This window comes from Bufo gargarizans, chromosome 2, assembly GCF_014858855.1.
Source record: "Bufo gargarizans isolate SCDJY-AF-19 chromosome 2, ASM1485885v1, whole genome shotgun sequence".
NCBI lineage: Eukaryota > Metazoa > Chordata > Amphibia > Anura > Bufonidae > Bufo > Bufo gargarizans.
In genome coordinates, this window is record NC_058081.1 from 306,005,066 (window position 1) to 306,028,467 (window position 23,402).

Sequence of the window (23,402 nt, forward strand, 5' to 3'; positions counted from 1 at the left end):
ACAGTACTTGCATAAACGATAACACGCTTTTATCATTCATCTTCTCATGTACCTATAGGAAAATCACCCATGGCACCCAAGCCCGGAAGCTTGAGTGGGTCTAAAGGACCCTCTAGCATAAACAGACACATTATAAATGGCACATGATAAGTGGGTGCTCCATTACTGATTTTACATGGTCTGGACTTTCTGACATTTTGCAAATTAAGCTAATTCATTCTGTTGTAAAATGTTATTTTATGTTAAATACATTTTCTATTATGTGTTTCAATTCCTAACCAATGCTAAGAACCATGCTTCATGTCAGAGAATGAAAACAATAATGGTTTACAGAGGCTGAAACCCATCCTAATCATGCCCTGCTTGCAAGGTTCTTGTCATGTCCTGCTGGTGTAGGGCATTAATGTGAGCCCCATCCGTTATCTGACTTGTCTGACATTTCAGCTGGTCCTTTCATAGGAATATTCCTTTAAATTGTCATTAATATTTAATACTTCAACAAAATGGTAATTTTGGTGTCATAACAGGTCATTTTTATCTTTTTTGTAGGATTAGCATTAGAGCTTTTACACAGTTGTTTTCTGAAGATCTAAAAGAATTCTCAGATCCGTTGTTCGCTGACACTTTTTTCTCCTTGCCAATCACCACAGAAGCAGGTAAGGAAATGTGTATGTTTTTTCAGTGCATGTTTATTGTGTTAATTATTAAGAATACAGAGGGCAAGGAGGGAGCTCATATCAGGCAATATAGGAATTTCAGGCAATGTAGAAATTATGCAAATGTTGGCAGTATAAATCTACACATTGCTCACAAGAGGGTTTGTGACAGATTTGTTGCAGAAATATCCATTTCTGAACAATCCACTGAGCACGTGTGACCACCAGCACTTGACACATTAGGTGGACATATTAAGAGGAAATCAAAAGAACGCTAAGGGTAACCATAACAAGTAGGTAACAGCAATATCTAGAGAGAGAAACGGTTTTAAAAATGTATTTAGTTTAAAAAGAATGTATACTTTCATCTAACAGAGTAAATTAGTATTTACTTGTGAGACAACCCCTTTAAGGTAAATCTTAAAGGGTTTTTCCATGAGTAAAATATTAATGAACTATCCTCAGGATAGGTCATCCATATATGTTCAGTGGGGGTCTGACTCCCGACAGCCTGACCAATGAGCTGAGCACCTCATCTTTACTACAGCATACCAACCACAGTGCTCTTCATTGTATAACGGTTGTGCTTGGTATTGCAGCCCAGGCCCTTTCACTTGAATGGGACTAAGCTGTATATGCCATGTGACCAATGAATGTGACGTCACTGGAGGTCTCTTCATGAAGGTCTCTTCAAACAGCTGATCTACAGGGGTGCCAGGAACTGGACCCCCATTAATCAGATATCAATGACTTAACCTGGGCATAAGCCATCAATTTCAAACTCCAGGAAGCAGTAAAAAGTGTGCCAACAAACAGTACAGTTTACAAACCAGTATTAGGCAACACTAACACGTTTCACCCTAAAGGCTTCTTCCGGGGGTACTGAGATGGAGTGGGAGTAACCAGCATAGCTGATATTATACATTTATTTTTAGCTTCTCACAACACAAATAAGAGAGATGCATTAATTTCAGTCAAATTATAAAAGTTTTGTGAGTTGGGATAACTCAATATACAGTAGTCCCCCAAGATACAATGGCCTCAGGATACAATGTTTTCAACATACAATCGTCTTTTCTGATCCATCGTAACTAGACTCAACATACAATGTCTCAGACTCTGATCCAACCAATCCAGGCCACTTCTCAGGTAAATCCCTTGTATTAGTTGCTAGTTATCAGCTATACCTGGGTGTAATATGTAAGGACTTGTTTTATCTGTCTTAGTCATCTGCTTATTTTTCTTAGATCTTCATTTTCTCTTATCTTGGATGACATTTTAGGGCTTTAGAACCGATTATTCAACATACAATGGTCATCCTGGTACCAATTAATATTGTAACTTGAAGGACCTCTGTACTTAATATCTATTATATGGTAAGATTGTGTAATAATCATTGCTCTGCTCTTATATGTGTTGGCAGAGCCTCTAGTAGGAGTGATTGAAGGTGTCAGTGCCGGATTATTCCTCATTGTCGTTCTGATTGGAGTCACAGCTTTACTGATTTGCCGCCAGAAATGCAGGAGAGTGTAAGTATTAATGTTTCACCTAATCAAAATCTGCTTCTAGAACTTTTATATGAAATACAGGTATTGTGTGCAGAATGGTGAAATGTGTACAACGGCAAATCTTAAAACTTTACATTTTAAGTGAATTGTGAAATGTGAATCATTTTCAACATAAAAGATGTGCTTGGTATCGCAGCTCAGCTCCATTCTCTTCAACGGGGCTGAGATGCGCCTAGGCCATGTGACCGATGAACGAGACATCACATGGTCTAGGCAAAGCTGGAGTAGGCCGCTGTCCTACTGTGAGCACCAGTGCTTTCTCAGACAGCTGATAACCGGGGGGTCCCAGGTGTTGGACCCCCATCAAACAGATACTGATGACCTACCCCGAGGATAGGCCATCAGTTAAATTATCCTGGAGAACCCCTTTAACTGCTGAATCATAGTGAATAGTGAACCATAGATCACATCTGAAGCATGTGTGTGTCAAAGAGTTATCCTGACAGAGTGACTCGATACGAACTTTAAGATCTAGAATCCTCAAACATTCTTAAATGAAGCCAGCGCAATAAGCATGTGTGTTAATGCACCAGGAATTACTTTAAAGGGGTTGTCCGGGTTCAGAGCTGAACCCTGACATACCCAAAATTTCACCGAGGCAACCCCCTGATGTTAGCATCAGAGCAGTTCATGCAGAACAAGGGCAGATTGCGCAGAACAAGGGCTCTTTTATTTACCATAACCCACTGCCGGGCAGAGGCTTCCGCTCAGCAGTGTGTCCGGTGACGTCACTGGCTCTGATGGGCTGGCTTTAGGGCTGCCCTAGCCATTTTACAGGCTAGGACAGTGCTAAATCCCTCCCATCAGTGCCGGTGATGTCTCCAGGAACTCCAGAAAATGCCTTTGCCCTGCGCGATTTAGCATGAACTGCTCCGATGCTCAAGTCAGGGGGGCTGCCTGGGTGAAATGGGGATATGTCCCCTTTAACACCTGCTTAATCTGTAACACATACATTGTATCTTGATGTTCTCCATTCGCTGAGTAAGCCACATACTTTGTCATGAGGGTGCTACAGTAAGTACTATGTTACCTTTATATTCCAGCTACGATCAGGGTCAGATCAGAGCACAGTCACACAGAGAAATGACCTCATCTGTACATGTAAACATCGCTCATAAAGGGTAAGTAGAATGATATGCACTCTTCTCTATTCATAATATTCAATGTAACAAATTTTAATTCGGATTTTATTTCTTTATAGGAATAAACGATCCTCCAGGTAAGCAAACATTCTCAATTACCTCCTAGTCATTATACTTTACTTTATTATTGGCACCGTACAGTATATCTTATTTTATTCATTTACTTACCTTTTAGTCCAATCAAAGCCAACCAGTTTGAGGTTCATTTCAGCAAACTTCAAGCAGACTCAAACTACTTGTTATCCCAAGAATATGAGGTGAGAACACAGAAAATGTACATCTGCTGTTACTTTGTACTATTAATTGGTTGCTAACTACTGTAATATAATTGCAGACTTGATATTTGGAATTTAATATAGATGAAGGATAAAAATTTTCATAGGTTCATAAACTTTTTTGACTTGTCATATTTAAGTGCCCTAATGTGTGTTGGTCTCGCCTCTGGGACTCCCACCTATCAGGAGAACTGGCCCCTAAACTGCCAGGTGGGCTGATCACCAGGGCAATTAGATAGAGAGATGGCACTCATGAATCTCAAGTAATCTTGCAAATAATATAATCTATAGCATGTGAAGTGTAAAATTTTATTTTTTTTCCATAAAGTTGCTATATAAAATACTAAAAATAAGATTCTGTTGTTGGAATTTTACTGCATATACTGCATGGTGCAGTCCTGCTTACAGACTGGATCATCCATTATTACTGGTTAGAAAAGAGTAGTTTCTCTAACACTATTCTTCACAGTGAAGTATTTATAGAGTAATATGTTAGGTTGCAGTTTCAAGAACTTCCAACTACAATCAATTGACGATTCTTCTCTTTAAGAATGTGTCCTGTTGAATCGATGACCCTACAACATGATGCAATGTAACAATATCTCCAAGAGAAGTTAAAGCCATTTTATTACTTTTGTTTTTCAGGATCTTAAGGATGTTGGGAGAAACCAGTCTTTTGACATAGCACTTTTACCAGAAAACAGAGGGAAAAATCGATACAATAATATACTACCTTGTGAGTGTTTTTTTGTCACTAAAGCACACTGGGAAAAAAGTACTTTTATTTATAGTTAGATCATCACTCTCATCCTCTCATGGAGCAGAGGTGCTTCTTTTTGTGCCTAATTTTTACACCCACTGAGTATATGCTAGACCAAGAGCAGTTAGAAATATGAGGGCATTTTCACAATTGACTGATAAAGTGGTACTTGAAAGTTTGTGAACCATTCATAATTTTCTATATTTCTGCATAAATTTGACCTAAAACACCATCAGATTTTCAGTCCTAAAAGAAGATAAAGATAACCAAATCAAACAAATACCTGTAAGTCAAAAATATTAGACTTGGTCATTTATTTATTGAGGAAAATAATCCCATAGTATGTGTCTGTGAGTGGTAAAAGTATATGAACCTTTAGGATTAGCAGATAATTTGAAGGTGAAATTAGAGTCAGGTGTTTTCAATCAATGTGGTGACAATGAGGTGTGAATGGGTAACCTGTTTTATTTAAAGGACAGGGATTTACCAACATCTAATTTTCACTACACATTCATGGAAGTGTAACATGGCAAGAACAAAGGATATTTCTCGGAAGAAAGGTTGTTGATGCTGATCAGGCTGGAAAAGTTTACAAAACCATCTCTAAAGAATTTAGATTCCACCAATCCACAGTTAAACAGCTTGTGTACAAATTGAGAAAATTAAAGACCATTATTAACCTCCTTAAGCATGGTCAACAAACAAAGATCACAGCAAGAGCAAGGCGTGTAATAGTCCGCAAAGTCAAAAAAGAACCCAAGGTAACCTCTAAGCACCATCAGGAGGACACTGAACAACAATGGTAGCATTACAAGTAGAAAGCCGCTGCTCTCCAAAAAGAACATTGCTGCCCATGTTCAGTTTGCTAAAATCACTTGGACTGTGGACTGTTGAGACCAAATAGACTTTGTTGTTTAAATTAAAGTGTTATGTTTGGAGAAAGGAAAACATTGGTCATGCATCAAAACAACGACCCTAAGCACACAAGTCATTATACCAAAGAATGGTTATAGAAGAATAAAGTTAACGCTTTGGAATGTTCAAGTCCTTTATCCGATAGAATTGTTATGGAAGGATCTGAAGCAAGCAGTTCATGTGAGGAAACCAACCCACATAACAGAGTTAAAGCATGAAGGAATGGGCTAAATTTCTTCCATGCCGATGTGCAGGACTAAGCCACAATTGCCAGAAACGTTTAGTTGCAGCAGGGCCGGCGCCACCCATAAGCAGAGTAGGCCACCGCGTGGAGGACACTCTGCCTGAGGGCGCCAGCAGGAGTCCGAATCCCAAGCAGTAGCTCCCTGCCGCCGCCTGCGCCCCAGCCCCTACTGACATCTCTTTCACTTCACTCCTTCTTTCTGTTCTTGCCGGCCAGATGCGCTGCGAGTATGTTCAGTCACTTTGGGCAGAGCGTTCGCATCAGCTGACACATAGCTATGAGATCATTTAGAATGCCTTTCAGAAAAGTTTGTCCTGGGATTCGAACTCATGACCTCTACACATCAGAGGCAAGGCATTTACCCTCACAGCCATGAAAGCTGTCTAGCTAGATGGTTTTAGGGAGCAAAAATAAAATAAAAAAATTCTACTGATACCTAGTGTACTGATACCTAGTGTACAACCATACACATGACAGCTGCCCACTGTGTATGGATGTAGCAGAGCTGGGTGTGTTGGGGCAGCTGTCATGTGTATGGTTATACACTAGGTATCAGTACACTAGGTATCAGTACACTAGGTATCAGTAGAAGCCTTATATTTTTTTTTAAGCAAATAGCTAGACAGCTTTCATTGCTGTGAGGGTAAATGCCTTGCCTCTGATGTGTAGAGGTCATGAGTTCGAATCCCAGGACAAACTTTTCTTAAAGTGTTTTTTTTTTTTTTTTTTAAATACCGGACTGTTACTTTACTGCCACGGGGGAGGGGAGCTATTGGCGCCATGATACTGGCACATGAAGGGGGGAGGAGAGAGGCACTTGATACTGGCACATTAGGGGACAGGGGAGAGGATGGCACTATGATATTAGCACATGAGGGAGCAAGAAATGGACATGAATCATGAGGGGCAGAAATGTGAAATGATTGGGGGGTGGCAAGAAATGGACATGAATCATGGTGTCAGAGGCTGCAGGACAGTGACTGGCAGCAGGGTGGCACACACTTGTGTACAGGGGTCAGGGCACACCTGCTGCTTGACTAGGGGCTATAGATTCTGACTGGCACAGGGTGCCCAGCAGTGGCACATGGAGCCTAATAGGTGGCACAGACTGTCTAAAGGGCTATGAATGGAACAGGGTGCAGGACAGTGCCAGACTGGCAGAGGGCACAGGGCAGCATACTGTTTTATGTTGCCCTGGTGGCACAGGATTTCAGACAGTGGCTGAATGGCGCCTGGCAGTGAATAGGTGGCACTGCTCGTGTTTGGTGTGCCAACCTGCTGAAAAGCGCATCACTGGGATGGTACTAGGTGGCAGACAATGGCTGGATATTACATATACATGACCATAGTCAGACTGGCACAGGGTACACAACCATAGTTAAATGTTACATGCAATAGGTGGCTGAAAAAGGGGCGGGTAAAGAGGTGTGGTCAATGGGTGGAGTCAAGGGGCGGCAAAATTAGCTTTTGCCTAGGGTGGCAAAAATCCTTGTACCAGCCCTGAGTTGCAGTAATTGCTGCACAAGGGGGTCACACCAGATACTGAAAGCAAAGGTTCACATTTACTTTTACCAGTCACAGATATGTGATATTGGATCATTTTCCTCAATAAAGTCTAATATTTTTAATTTATTTGTTTGATTTGGTTATATTTATCTTCTAGGTCTTGTGTGGAAACCTGATGCAGTTTTAGGTTAAATGTTCCAAGTACCTCTGTACAAAGTACATTACAGGGGTTTTTGCTGAAAAATCCATCTTTGGCCTCTAAATGGGGATGTTTCTGCAGCTCATACATGGATTTCTACAAGTCCCATTGAGATGAAAGAGACAGGTGCAGAAATATTGGAAACCAATCTGCCATATGACATACCCTGAATAAAATGACTACTAAGATGTTCTAAGTGTAAATGGGAAAAAGTTGTAATTTTTTTAAGTCCACGGATCTGTTGGCCTGACAAGCTAAATTCATTGGGGCTGATTTACTTATACTGTCTAATACTCAGACAGTCTAATGCTGGATGACAAATCTGTCCCACCTTTAGACTGTCTATTCGAAGTTTATACCAACTATTTGTTGGCTTAGTTTTAGTCTAAAAATTGCATTTTGTGGTGTATGGTGGTGCATTTAAGACATGCCCTTTTCCTGCAAAGCCGCATCTCCTTACCGCTAAGCCATGCCTTGTCAGATGAGGTGCAAAAGGTGTCTGAGGCCGTCTAAACTGTTAATAAATGCAGTACATAGCATTTATGCCAGTTTGAAAACGGGTGCTTTTTTTATAGTTAATCTGTCCCATTTTTACCGAGTAAGTGACGACTTATTAGTGGGCAAAGGATACACGAAGTATAGGGCAGAACAAGTCAACTTGTATATAAACACTTTAAAAGTGCAATCTATGGACAATAATACAAACCTGCACCTTACCAATTGTTTTTCCAAGTATTAGCTAGATATAGTAATGCATTACTGCTGTATTACATTCTCTTAAAGTTATAGCAATGGCCTTAAAGTTGTTATGTTTTCTCTGCCTTTCTATAGATGATTTCACACGGGTAAAACTCTCCAATGTGGATGATGATCCATGCTCAGACTACATAAATGCCAGTTATACACCGGTAGGTAACAACTTATACTTCAGCATTACATATTGTTGAATGTCTAGCAGTATGTACTGTTGCTTAAGACGTGAATTAGCTTTTCTAATAGAATTGCAGATCTACACATTTCCTTACTGTCGAAAATGGTCATAAGGGGTATTTCCAGCGCATGCTGCCATAGGAATATAATGAGAATATTCTGTAATATGCAGTCCTAGAACAGCCATGGTCAATACAGCAGTTAAAGTGCAGCATGCACAGCACAAGACAATTAATGACAGAAGACTATAAGGCACATTGTGATGTGAATATAGTATAATTAACTCAATTTTACAATCCATTAACGTAATTGAGTACTTCATAAGTACATCATAATATGCTGTTAATGAACATTGATAAAACATTACGCATACATATTAACCATCTGTATGGACATACTGATTATATAAGTATGTTTGCAATACTTGATTACCCAATGCTAAGACACCAATCGCTGAAGTATCCCATTCCTGACAGTATAATATTAGGTTGAGATATGGCAATGGCATAAAGTGGTATTCATGGTCATATAAAATGAAACATTCCTACTGAAAATGCTAGTACAGTGTAGGAGAAGCACGTTTGTATCTGATATGTCATTACCAAGGGTGGACATGGCATGGAAACAGTTGATCTGGGTGCTGAGTCTAATTATGGGTTGAATACATGTAATGTTTCCTTCTCAACAGTTATCTGTACCCTGAAGATATGATAATGTTATGGGTGACCATATCCCTACAGTAGATAGCGCTCAGCTGAACGCACATCCAGCCGACAGCTATTTCTCCCAACCTCCTTATACACGTGTGCGCTGGGCTGAGCATGCATGTTTTATCAATGGGAGGCAGGGAATAATAAGTATTTTATTTGTTGTGAGAACAAAGGATCAGGCGAGTTGAAATCCAACATGCTTAATCTGAGTTTACCGGCAGTTTCGGCTGTCATTCATGAAATATGCATTAGAGCCTTCTTACGTCTAAACTTTTTGACATTGTAGGGCAACAACTTCCGTAGAGAATACATAGCAACACAAGGACCTCTTCCGGGTACCAAAGATGACTTCTGGAAAATGGTGTGGGAGCAAAATGTTCACAACATTGTGATGGTGACTCAGTGTGTGGAAAAAGGACGGGTAAGTGGGAGAGAACACACCTATCGATATTTAATTCTGAGAAAATACATGAATTGTGAAAGGCTGATAATAACAAAATGGCTTATTCACACTTTGACCATCACCATAAAGTCGTTTTTATTATAAGGTATTATAAGAAAGCGTCTGCAAAATGAAACAGCCGTAGGCCAACTGCTCCCAATGTGGAAATTATTTATATGAGATATGGAATAATTAATACATGAATAAATAAGATAGATAGATAGATAGATAGATACAGTGTCGGACTGGGGTGCCTAGGGCCCACCAGTAAAATTTATTTTGGGGGCCCACCGTACGGATACACACAAATATTACCTGCTCACATAGCTGGGGGGGGGGAGGGGCACCTGATACCAGATGATTTAATATGGGGGTCCCTGCAGCAGCTTTGAGTAGGTAGGTCCTGGGAAAAGAGCATACTGGAAGCTTTCATCTATACCTAGAAGTCATCTCAGCTCTGATCGTGTCTATAATAATAAACTGGGGAGTTTCTATTTCTATCAAGTTTTTTATAAGAACATAGGCTGGTTGAGGTGCTGTACATTGAATACACGTATGTAGTGCAGTAACTCTAATGTGTTATGTGCCACTTGTGCAGGGGGTGGGAGACTAGGGGCCCATCGGGGGATTCACCTATACCCTCGTGGGCCGGTCCGAGCCTGGATAGGTAGATAGATAGATAGATAGATAGATAGATATTTACTGGTTATGATCTGATACATCTAGTCAATGGAGTAGATAAATAGTAAAGAAAATAAAAAAGCCAGTCAATTAAAGAAGAATTCCTCTTTAAAGGGCATGACACTGGCTGACCTGTTACATGTGCTCTTGGAAGCTGTGTTGGTTCCATGTTTATATGTGCCTGCATTGCTAATAAAAATGAGTTTTAATATATGCAAATGAGGCTCTAGGAGCAACAGGGGCGTTGTCATTACACCTAGAGGCTCAGCTCTCTCTACAACTGCAGCACTCCCTGGACTTTGATTAACAGGGCCAGGCAGTATAATGTGATCACACCGGCCCTTGTCAATTAAAGTTTCATAGGTACATATCTGCGGACAGATGCCTTTTAAGTTGTCTTTGATACTTGCAAGAAGGTATCATGCATGCAAGTCTTGCCCCACCCCCTTCCCAATAAGTATCTGTTAGTGATGGTAACAAAAAGGCTTAGATGAATCATAATAGTCTGAGAAGTAAATCTGCATAAGGCTGGGCATACACATTACATGTATATTGACTAGACCCCCTGATTTTGGCGTGACCAGCCAACCATCTAATATCTATAGACTCCTCCTAACTTCTCCCCCATCTGCCTTATTTCTTTGTTCTTGGAGAGACCAACCACCACGAGACATGTCTGACAGTGGCTTACTCCCTCTCCCTGACAAAACACATGTGCTTGGCCAATTACAAACCGGATTCCAAAAAAGTTGGGACACTATACAAATCGTGAATAAAAACTGAATGCAATGCTGTGGAGGTGCCAACTTCTAATATTTTATTCAGAATAGAACATAAATCACGGACCAAAAGTTTAAACTGAGAAAATGTACCATTTTAAGGGAAAAATATGTTGAATCTGAATTTCATGGTGTCAACAAATCCCCAAAAGTTGTGACAAGGCCATTTTCACCACTGTGTGGCATCTCCCCTTCTTCTTACAACACTCAACAGACGTCTGGGGACCGAGGAGACCAGTTTCTCAAGTTTAGAAATAGGAATGCTCTCCAAGTCTTGTCTAATACAGGCGAATAACTGTTCAATCATCTTGGGCCATCTTTGTTGCACCTTCCTCTTTATGATGCGCCAAATGTTCTCTATAGGTGAAAGATCTGGACTGCAGACTGGCCATTTCAGTACCCGGATCCTTCTCTTACGCAGCCATGATGTTGTGATTGATGCAGAATGTGGTCTGGCATTATCTTGTTGAAAAATGCAGGGTCTTCCCTGAAAGAGATGACGTCTGGATGGGAGCATATGTTGTTCTAGAACCTGAATATATTTTTCTGCACTGATGGTGCCTTTCCAGACATGCAAGCTGCCCATGCCACACGCACTCATGCAACCCCATACCATCAGAGATGCAGGCTTCTGAACTGAGCGTTGATAACAACTTGGGTTGTTCTTGTCCTCTTTGGTCCGGATGACATGGCGCCCCAGATTTCCAAAAATAACTTCGAATCGTGACTCGTCTGACCAAAGAACAGTCTTCCATTTTGCCACACTCCATTTTAAATGATCCCTGGCCCAGTGAAAACGCCTGAGCTTGTGGATCTTGCTTAGAAATGGCTTCTTCTTTGCACTGTAGAGTTTCAGCTGGCAACGGCGGATGGCACGGTGGATTGTGTTCACTGACAATGGTTTCTGGAAGTATTCCTGAGCCCATTCTGTGATTTCCTTTACAGTAGCATTCCTGTTTGTGGTGCAGTGTCGTTTAAGGGCCCGGAGATCACGGGCATCCAGTATGGTTTTATAGCCTTGACCCTTACGCACAGAGATTGTTCCAGATTCTCTGAATCTTCGGATGATGTTATGCACAGTTGATGATGATAGATGCAAAGTCTTTGCAATTTTTTCGCTGGGTAACACCTTTCTGATATTGCTCCACTATCTTTCTGCGCAACATTGTGGGAATTGGTGATCCTCTACCCATCTTGGCTTCTGAGAGACACTGCCACTCTGAGAAGCTCTTTTTATACCCAATCATGTTGCCAATTGACCTAATTAGTGTTAATTGGTCTTCCAGCTCTTCGTTATGCTCAAATTTACTTTTTCCAGCCTCTTATTGCTACTTGTCCCAACTTTTTGGGGATTTGTTGACACCGTGAAAATTTGTATCAACGTATCTTTCTTTTAAAATTATACATTTACTCGGATTAAACGTTTGATCTGTCATCTACGTTCTATTACTAATAAAATATTGACATTTGCCATCTCCACATCATTGCATTCAGTTTTTATTCACAATTTGTTTAGTGTCCCAACTTTTTTGGAATCCGGTTTGTAATTTATTTATTTCATGCACTTTTAAATAGCACTGCTATATTCCGCAGCGCTTTACAGAAATTAGCATCAAGCTGTCCCCCAATGGGGCTCACAATCTAAGTATGTCTTATGAGTGTTGGAGGAAACCGGAGTACCCGGAGGAAACCCAGGCAGACACAGGGAGAACATACTCCATGCAGATGTTGTCCTTGGTCAGATTCAAACCCAGGACCCCAGCGCTGCAAACCAATACTAACTACTGAGCTACTGTGCTGGCCAATCCAAACATGCATGAGTATGGAAGTCAGGAGAGACATATAACAGCAGAACAAGCGTGGCTGGCTTAAGGGTCTTAAATATTCACACTGACTATGAATTGACTGAATTGTTTCCTCCATAGCTCTGAATGTGCTATACATTATAGTCTTGTAGTAAGAATGGAATAACAAATTGATGGCCATAAAATGGAGGTTGATTTACCATGTTCATAACACAGTGGTTTGTAAAGATAACTCACCAATGGGGTTTAGAGGCTAGAGAAGCTTTCATTCACTGCTGGTGAGGGGAACCACGAGAGGAAAGTAAAAGAAAGTAATTAGGGCCATAAATATATATATATACCGTATTTTTCGGACCATAAGATGCACTTTCCAAAGTGGGGGAAAAATGCTCCTGTGTCTCATGGGGCGAATACTAATGTGCGCTTCCATTATGGAAGCGCTCATTAGTACTGGAGGACCGGGAAGCTGTTGGCTGTGAAGGCTGCACACAGCGTGAGGGAGCTCTGTGACCTCACGCTGTGCACGCTGGTTCACAGCACAGCTGACAGCAGGAGGAAGAAAATCGTGGGCAGTGAGGAGCGGTGGCGTCCAGGAGCAGGAGAGGTAAGTGGGTTTTTTATTTTGTGAGCTGAGGCTGAATTATGGTTGGGGCTGCTCACATATGGCTGGGGGCTAAGTACATATGGCTGGGGGCTGAGTACATATGGCTGGGGGCTGAGGCTGAGTACATATGGCTGGTGGCTGAGTACATATGGCTGGGGGCTGATTAATACTGGGGGCTGATTATATGACTAGGAGCTGATTATATGACTGGGGGCTGATTACATATGGCTGGGGGCTGATCACATATGGCTGGGGCTGATATGAGGCATGGGGGTCTCATCTGAGGTCTGATTGGGGATCTTCTTTATATTGGGCTCTGATCTGAGGTCTGATTGGGGGTCATTCAAATTGGGGTCTGATCTGAGATCATATTAACATTGGGGATCTGATTGGGGCTGTGAGCTGTTGTCTGATTAACATTGGGGGTCTGATTGCTGATCTGAGGTCTAATGAAAAATATTTTTTTCTTATTGTCCTCCTCTAAATCCTACATGCGTCTTATGGACCGCACTGGTCCATAAGACGCATGTAGGATTTAGAGGAGGACAATAAGAAAAAAATATTTATAGGGTGAAAAATACGGTAATGAAAAATAAGAATTAGAGGGGAAATAAATGCAGCTTAGCGGCATCTTACTAGATGTAAGAGTAATTCAAGACTGACAAACAAGAGGCTGCCATTAAGTTAAAAAAAAATCCCTCTGAGGCTTATAATACCTCTGTTATTTCTGCATTATATCAGCACTTCTGAGAAGCGGAGCTTCTCGTCATTTGGATTTTAATGAGATATAAAATTGCTAGGCAATAGAACCACGGCGTTACATGTTGTTTTAATGGGTAGAAACATGCTTCAGTCTGGAATGCTGTATCTTCAAGTGAAGGATGGAAGTAAATGATAAAAAAAAAATATGTAAAAGGTCAAGGTAACCTTTACAAAATCATTGATGGCAGAATATGCAGGAAAACACGGTGAACTTTACATATCATCTTACTTTTTGAGGCTAATGTTTTTTTTTCTTAAAAATGGCTTTTTCAACTGTAAAGGGCGAATAAAATCTAAAAGTAATGACTTTAGTATGCTGTCTCCTGAAGACGTAGAGAATGATAAATATCAAAGTTTATTATCTTGTGCCTAGCATTTAGGTGAAGATTTATGAAGACCGACGTTGCGCGTGTTGATTCATTTGTCCTACGCTAGCATGAGATGCGCATGCCTCTTAACAACTTTGGCGCATGCCATGACACCCATGCTCAAGAACTGAACTCTACTCCTGTCAATATCTGGAGCAGATTTGCCTCATGCCTTATCCATTTTTTAGAAAAATGCAGAGGGTATCAATGAAAGCTAAAAAGTAGCAAATTTTGAAACAAAATGCCACTTGCGACAAAATCTACAACATTTCTACACCATAAGGCCTCATACACACTAACATATTTTCTTTCCGTGTCCGTTCCGTTTTTTTTGCGAACCGTATGCAGATACATTCATTTCAATGATTCCGCAAAAAAAAAACCTCAAGTTACTCCATGTGCATTCTGTTTCCGTATGTCCGTTCCTCAAAAAAATAGAACATGTCCTATTATTGTCCGCATTACGGACAAGGATAGAACTGTTTTATTAGGGGCCAGCTGTTCCGTTCCGCAAAATACGTAATGCACACGGACGTCATCTGTATTTATTGCGGATCCGTTTGTGGACCACTAAATACATACGGTCGTGTACATGAGGCCTAAAACTTATGCAGAGCCAAAATGAATCCCCCTTAGTCTACATACTGTATGTAAACCACAGTTAAAATAACTCTTTATATGTAAAATAATTATGCAGTTATCCTCTTTGCCTGTTGACTGTCAACTGCAGTTGCCTAGATTTTGCTTAACCTCAAATCAGTCATACCATACTCTTCATAAAGTCAACCAAAGGTACACCATTCATAGTCACTCACATCTATCCTTGCCTCTAATCGGGCTCACAGTCTTTCCCTATCTCTTAAATATACACATACCATGGGCAATTTCATGGGATTTACCTACTTGGTAGTGTAGAGGTGCCCATATGCATAAGAATAAAGTTGTCTGAACCCGTTGATTTTGGAAGGACCAGCTGACTATTTGATGTGTATGGGAGTGTGAGATGACTATCCCCTGACTAATGATATCATGTTGAATTTCAACACCCCAGTCATTTGGTTCTCAAAGGAGATAAGCCACTAGATTGGTCTGGCATTGGCTTACTACCTTCTCACATGCATACTTAGCCAAGCTGAACATTGAGCTTTTTGGGGAGTGGTGAAGAAAATGTCTCGTTTTTACACAGTCGAGGGGTTGTCCCACAGTTTCTGAATGACTATGTTACATGAGCTGGCCCTTTCAGGGAATTCTTTTACTACCAGCTCTCTTCACTTTATGATTTGCAAATTTATAAATCAGACCCAAAGGTATTTTAAAAGATGAACAGGGATATACAAGCTGTGTGGAAAATATATTATCCGAGTGCAGCTTGCTTTTATTTACTCTGCCTAGAGATATGAATGGCTATAAAGGAACAAAGGCAAACAATGTAAACGGCATTTTGATGGTCTTCTATATATTCAGGAGATATGATTTTGTTTGGTTCCCTTCCTGGCATATCATTGTGATGAGTATGCTATAGCCTCCAGGTATGAACTACTTCCATATATTCTATTAAAGGAACTATCTCACATTTAACTTGTTATATCCATTACTTTGCAATTACTATCATTATAGAGTTACAATTCAAGTTAACTGTGGATTTCATTAGGGCAGGACTTCCAGCTTCTAGTTATAAAACACGTTTACTGCCATGCCTCAGCTATGATCAGTCACACTCCTAATTCTGTTTTCTCCTTACAGGTAAAATGTGATCATTACTGGCCTTTTGATCAAGACTCATTGTATTATGGGGACCTCATAGTTCAGATGCTGTCAGAGTCTGTGCTTCCCGAATGGACAATAAGAGAGTTCAAAATCTGCAGCGTAAGATCTTTTCCTTCATTCTGAGATTAAACAGTATGAAAGTTTCCACTTTTGTTCTGCCTCATTTATCAAGTACATGAAATCAATGGTGGAGTGCAAAATATGTGATTCTTACTTTACAAAACTTTTTACGGCCATTCATCACCCTGGTTTGCGTCCTTTGCGGCATTTCAGATGAACCTTAAATTAATGTAAAGGTCAAAACTACTTGTTTTGTGAAACTTACACAGATCCGGAAATAGACTGATTGATGATGTGGCAGTCAGATTGGCGTTGTGGCAAGCCTTGACACCACAATTGGTTTAGCAGGAAAATAATAGTTGCCATGCCAATTACTGCGTTCTAAAAATGAAGGCAGCTGAATACTCCATAAATACACCCAGATTGTATTAGAGAAATCCTATATCAGTTCTTTTCAACATAAAATATGAATGGATATCAGGAGGCAGTAGTGTGCAACTGTGCTAGTAATCTGCTTTTATGGCCCCATACAATTCGTGAATCAGAATAGATTATAATGTAAGCCGCCTTTCAATGATATATTGGGTTACTGGCATATTGTAAAATGGTAATGAGTTTAAAACATATTTAATTATAAATAAGATACAAGTACACTGAGTGCAACTTTGCTAAAAAAAAAACAAAAAGCCATTATTATAACAGCGATCTATTTTACATCAGAAAAGATTGAAAGATTTCATTTTCCCTAGAAAAGGCAGCTTCTGTTATATATAAATTATATATTTCCACCTCTGTAAAATACCTAATTTACATATAAATGATAATATTGATGCAAGTACCTGACGTTATTGCTTACCTCTTTCTATAGGAAGATCAACTAGATGCTGCCAGGCTGGTCCGTCATTTCCATTATACCGTGTGGCCTGATCATGGAGTCCCAGAGACCACTCAATCTTTAATTCAGTTTGTACGGACTGTCAGGGATTATATTAACAGGACACCAGGAGCTGGTCCAACAGTGGTCCATTGCAGGTACTGCCAAAATGCCTTTTAGATATTGATTCTGCATCTAGTCTTAATTTACAATTATTTATGGAATATACAGTATTAGTACTGTTCTATTACAAATATATATGTACAGCAATTCTGACTGCAATAATGTTTGGTAGGCAAGAACCCCACTTGTCAGGACAAGAAGGTTCCTGTGACCCAACTATAGGTCCACAAGGAGCTAGAGAAGTAGGGAATATGTTACAGACAATGGTTGTGAAACCACTGTGCCAACTAAACACTTTGACTTAGGGCTAGTCATGAGGCCATTATACTGGAAGTCCCCTCGTAATCACCCTTTAACCCCTATACACAGCTCTATTCTTCACTGCAGGGGAATCACCAGGAGAGTACCTCTTGGAATATTCCCAGTGTGGTTGGATGTGAACCCACGGGGATCAGAGACACTCGTGCAAAACACCACGGGAACAAGCAAACTTGTGGTCAATAACAGGCCGAAGTCAGAGGAGCCAGATTTTGTGCAAATCTGTGAAACAGTCCAAAGGTCACGGCAGGTGGCACAGGACTAACACAGTGAACAAGTGCAGATCAGGCAGTACAGGGCCAGGAGCCCGGAAACAGGTACAAATTGATTATAGCGCCTACAAGCTCTAGCAAGCTATATAGAAAGTAAGATCTGTAGGGACCAATCGCTTATGGAAGGAAGTGAGGTCAACAGCACAGCTAATATATATAGGATATAGGAGAGACAATTAGCTCATTGGTCAAGCAGCTGAGCACAAGATCAGAAAGGGAATTTAACCCTGCAGTGCTGCATGGAAAAATCTCCCTAATACACACAGAAAAAAAAGGTCTTGCAGCCAGGAGTCTGGCAGCCAAGCAGAAGGTAGGTGAGAGATGCAATGCGCATACCCGCCCCAGATAGTGGGGCTGCAGAGGGCACAGAGTGCCACCATGACTGAATAGATTTGTGAATGGCACGCTCTGTTATAGTCTATGGGAGGTACGGAAACAGATTCATTGCTTCACTGTTTCTCTACCTCCTATAGACTAGAATGGAGAAAGCATGCACAAAGCCAGATGCTTCTTTCTTCTGCATTACTTTAAGGGGAACTTGTCACCATGAAAAAGTGGTGTAATCTGCAGGCAGCTTGTTATAGAGCAGGATGAGCTGAGCAGATTGGTATATAGTTTTGTGGGAAACGATTCAGTAAAACCTGTGATTTTGTATTCTAAATCTCTGCTTATTCTGAGCTAAGGAGTCACATGGTCAGCACGAACTGACCACTATCTGTGTGTACTCGCACAAGGAAAGCTATTAGTCACTGAGTAGGACTGCCTACATGACTCCAGGGCTCAGACTGAGGGCTCATGCACATGACTGTTTTTTTGTCCCACATCCGATCTGCATTTAATACGGACTCTATCATCTCAGTGGGGCTGCAAAAGATGCAGACAGCACAACATGGTGGCACGCACTCGGCCAGGATTCGTGATTTGCAGATCCGTAATTTGCGGACCGTAAAACACTTACAGCATGAGCCCTGAGTCCTAATAAAATACAAGCTATATTAAATCTTTTCCCACAAAGCTATATATATGTGTATATATATTTATACAGTATATATACTGTAGATATACATATATATATATATATATATATATACTGTAAAGATAGCTATATATATATATATATATATATATATATATATAGTTAAGTCCATATATATTTGGACACTGACACAAATCTTGTTTTTATTACCTGCTTACTAAAGCATATTCAAGTTATATAGTTATATAATGGACATGGATATAAAGTCCAGACTTTTAGCTTTCATTTGAGGGTATCCACATTAAAATTGGATGAAGGGTTTATGAGTTTCAGCTCCTTTACATGTGGCACCCTGTTTTTAAAGGTACCAAAAGTAATTGGACAATTGACTCAAAGGCTGTTTCATGCACAGGTGTGTGCAATTCCTTTACTATTTCATTCTCCGTTAACCACATAAAAGGCCTGAAGTTGATTTGAGGTGTGGTGCTTGCATTTTGAAGATTTTGCTGAGAAGTAAACATGCGGTCAAAGGAGCTCTCCATGCAGGTGAAACAAGCCATCCTTCATCTGCAAAAACAGAAAAAACCCATCCGAGAAATTGCTACACTATTAGGAGTGGAAAAATCTACAGTTTGGTACATTCTGAGAAAGAAACCACTGGCGACCTCAACAATGCAAAAAGTCCTGGACGCCCACGGAAGACAACAGTGGTGGATGATCGCAGAATAATTACCGTGGTGAAGAGAAACCCCTTCACAACAGCCAACCACGTGAACAGCACTCAGGATATAGGCGTATCTATATCCAAATCTACCATAAAGAGAAGACTGCATGGAAGAACATTCTTTGGACAGATGAAACCAAGATCAACCTCTACCACAATGATGGAAAGAAAAAAGTATGGAGAAGGCATGGTACAGCTCATGCTCCAAAGCATAGCACATCATCTGTAAAACAGGACGGAGGCAGTGTGATGGCTTGGGCATGCATGGCTGCCAGTGGCACTGGGTCCCTAGTGTTTATTGATGATGTGACACAGGACAGAAGCAGCCGGATGAATTCTGGGGTTTTCAGAGACATACTGTGTGCTCAAATGCAACCAAACTGATTCATCAGCGTTTCATAATACAGATGGACAATTACCCAAAACATAAAGCCAAAGCAACGCAGTAGTTTATTAAAGCAAAGAAGTGGAATATTCTTGAATGGCCAAGTCAGTCACCTGATCTGAACCCAATAGAGCATTTCACTTGGTAAAGACTAAACTTCAGACAGAAAGGCCTATAAACAAACAGCAACTGAAAACCGCTGCAGTAAAGGCCTGGCAGAGCATTAAAAAGTAGCAAACACAGCGTCTGGTGATGTCCATGAGTTCAAGACTTCAGGCAGTCATTGCCAACAAAGAGTTTTCAACCAAGTATTAGAAATTAACATTTTATTTACAAGTATTTATTTTGTCCGATTACTTTTGAGCCTCTGAAAGGAAGGGATTGAGTTTAAAAATGCTTTAGTTCCTTACATTTTTATGCAATCATTTTGTTCAACCCACTGAATTAAAGCTGAAAGTCTGAACTTCAACTGCATCTGAATAGTTTGGTTCAAAATCCATTGTGGTAATGTACAAAACAAAAATTAGAAAAATGTATATATATATATATATATATATATACTGTAGATACAGTATTTTTTCTGCTGCCTGAGGCGAAAACTGAAACGGCCCATGGCCCTTCTGCTGCCCCCTTTTTGCCCCTTCCTGGTGCTGCCTGAGGCGATCGCCTCACTTGGCCTGATTGGTGGTGCCCCCTGATAACATGCCGCATACAGAATGCACTGCATTTTTCTGATGACAAGTTCCCTTTAAGGCCACCTTCACCAGCTAAATGAGGGTGATGGCACTCTCTTTCTCTCAAAAGGTAGGTCTCTGACTTAATGTATAGCATATGTTGTCAGTGGCTTTCCTCCAGTTAGACTTGCTTATTGCTTTGATAGATGCCTTTTCCTTTTTATGATCCGGGCATGAAATCATGAAAAGAATGTATGCAACCTCAAAAATATATCCAACCTCAGAAAATGGTATTTGTCTTGCTGACGTGATTTGATAATACAGACTCCAGAGAATCTTCAATTATTGTAATTATTGGCCCAAATTCAGAAGTACAGAGCTCTGCTTTTCTGTGTGTTTTCAGTGCGGGAGTTGGCAGGACAGGGACATTCATTGCTTTGGACAGAATCCTACAACAAGTGGACACAACAGACTCTGTGGATATTTACGGAGCTGTGTACGATCTACGGGTTCACCGTGTACACATGGTTCAAACTGAGGTGAGAGTGCTGAAAATGGAGCTAAACCTGATGACTGAATCCTAATTCTTGATTTCTGCGATGGCTAGGCTGTGCAACTGGCCCTAAGTGGTTGTGTTCTGTTCTTAGAAATATACTGGTGAACATTACATGGCACTCGGCCACTCTCTGTGACTCAAATGAGAAAAGGTTGCAGACAGGGGAGCTGCTAGCACCCAGCAATGCACAATACACAATTGTAAGGCTATGGTTTTATATAAGGCTGAATTCATACTGCGTTTGTAGTGTCCATTTGGCATATGCACCAGGAATGTTCCTAGTGCCTATGTCAAATATATCCATATGACCCCATTCATCCAATGGATACCTAAGGAGTTCATTTTTGAACCAGTGGAAAAAATGTATATTCTTTGCTAACATGGAAATCCATTTGATGTATACCTCCAATGGACACTGCAAATGTAGTGTTAAAGGGAGTCTGTTTGCAGTTTTGGCCGTGCTAAACTGCTTATATCATTAGGAATGAACAGAAGAGAGAAGCACAAATATACCTTTTAAAGAGCTTTTATCATTAGAAGTAGTAGAAATATGAAGTTTTAGAATGCAAGATTCTGCTCTCTCAAGTGCATCGGAGGCAGGACTTCATTGTGAAGTACTCTCTTTTATTTTCATGGGCTGTTTCACATCCTCTCCCCTCTGCTCTGAGTGACAGATGTACTGGTATCCTGGTTGGATGCTACAGCTGTCACTCACAGCAAAGGGGAGGGGCTGTGCAGCAGATCAGTGCAGAGAGCACATCACATTGAAGCCCTGCCCTGGGCATTTGAGGAGCTGGCAGAATAAAATATCATGTTCTCACTACTCCTGATGATAAAAGCTCCATAATATGTATATATATTACTACTAACTTCCTAGTAGTGTACTTCAAAATGGCGTGATTTCTAAATTGGATTTAAAATCAGGATATGAAGAACATTTTCTTTAGCTGTGACATGAGGCAACACAGCCAAAAAGTTTTACTTGAGTCGGTTTAAAGATGTCCCTCCTTGACAGACCTGCGAATGGAAGCATCCTTCGTGCTTTCCGACTCTGGCTTTCCGACCTTCACTGATCCACTCGGGTCCCTTAATGTAAACTTCTGGTTTCATGCCGCTGTAGTTAATTGATGCCTGCAGTGGTTACTACCTCCCTTTTCCCCACGTGACAATTTGACATGACACAAGGGGAGCAGGTCCCTGCTGCGGCCAGTGACCGGCTGCAGCAACGTCAAATTAGAACTTTAGATTCAGGGACCCAAATGGAGCAGCCAAGGCCAGAGAGCGCAGTAGTCGAAAGCCAGTGTTGGGAAGCAAGTATGTTTCTCTCCGCAGGTCTGCCGATGAGTGGGGCCTTCCTAACCCCCCTTCCAAACCTGTACAGGCAATGAAGAATAATTCCTCGTCTTAGTATTGTGTAAGCAAAAGGGCTGAACACCTAAAGCTTCCTCCTAATATAAAATCTGTATTGTCAATAAAACCAAGGTAACAGGTAATGTTAGCTCAGCACAAGGGGATTGCTATATAACCTGCTGCATATGAGTGATCTGCTACTGTTGTTACACAATCCTGGGTACGCAAGGTTCTTTTTCTGCAGATGGTAAAACATTCCGAATGAGGGAATTTTATGTGAAACTGAATTGTTCTCTGCAGAGGATATTAAAGGATAATTAATGCTTGAACTGAGATTTAGGCTTGCAAAAGTCCAGGTTTCAGAGTTTTATTTCCCTTTTAGTATGCAAGTCTAGACACCCAATTCACAATAGTGTGGCTTAGGTGATTATAATACAGATTTAGCAAATAAAAGAAACATTAAAAACGAACTGATCTGTGATTAGTCTCTGGATTTACCAATCTGGTTCTTTATACTGCTCTCTCTAATTGACAGGCTTCTCTCTATTCCCAGAGAGAAACCTGTCAATCTGTGGATAAAGGGCCTTTAGCACTTACTGCCTGTTGTAAAATTCACTTTTTCCTGACCTCACAAAAGGACAGCCTAAAGAATCTCACCTGTTCCCTTTAGCTATGTGATGCTGCTGGTCCAGACGGCCACCCAGACATGTTCTTTTCATATTTAAAGAAGTTGTCCGAATGTTTAATCCTCAGGTTAGGTCATCAGTATGTGATTGGTGGGGATACAACACCAGGCACCCCCAGCGATCAGTTCTCTCTCTGAAGAGTCTACGAAGCTCTGGTGAGCACCATGACCTTCTGAAAGCTTATAAAGCACAGCGCTGCCCATTCAATGGCAACTGTGCTTGGTATCACTTGAATAGGACTGAGCGGGCTTAGGCCATGTGACCAATGAATGTGATGTCACTGGCCTAGGA

The 23,402-nt window shown here is 40.7% G+C and overlaps 1 protein-coding gene across 2 annotated transcripts in view; it reads left to right on the forward strand.

Annotated features, from left to right (window-relative positions):
• The window catches only part of PTPRB (protein tyrosine phosphatase receptor type B), a 134,673-nt gene that overhangs the window by 100,463 nt on the left and 10,808 nt on the right, over positions 1-23,402 (forward strand). For both annotated transcript variants that reach the window (XM_044280441.1, XM_044280442.1), the window contains 11 exons: positions 550-656; positions 2,080-2,185; positions 3,268-3,345; positions 3,426-3,443; positions 3,542-3,623; positions 4,287-4,377; positions 8,097-8,173; positions 9,192-9,326; positions 16,090-16,212; positions 17,042-17,205; positions 20,923-21,058. In XM_044280441.1, the coding sequence (XP_044136376.1) occupies positions 550-656; positions 2,080-2,185; positions 3,268-3,345; positions 3,426-3,443; positions 3,542-3,623; positions 4,287-4,377; positions 8,097-8,173; positions 9,192-9,326; positions 16,090-16,212; positions 17,042-17,205; positions 20,923-21,058 (1,117 nt within the window). The remainder of the gene's footprint in view (positions 1-549; positions 657-2,079; positions 2,186-3,267; positions 3,346-3,425; positions 3,444-3,541; positions 3,624-4,286; positions 4,378-8,096; positions 8,174-9,191; positions 9,327-16,089; positions 16,213-17,041; positions 17,206-20,922; positions 21,059-23,402) is intronic.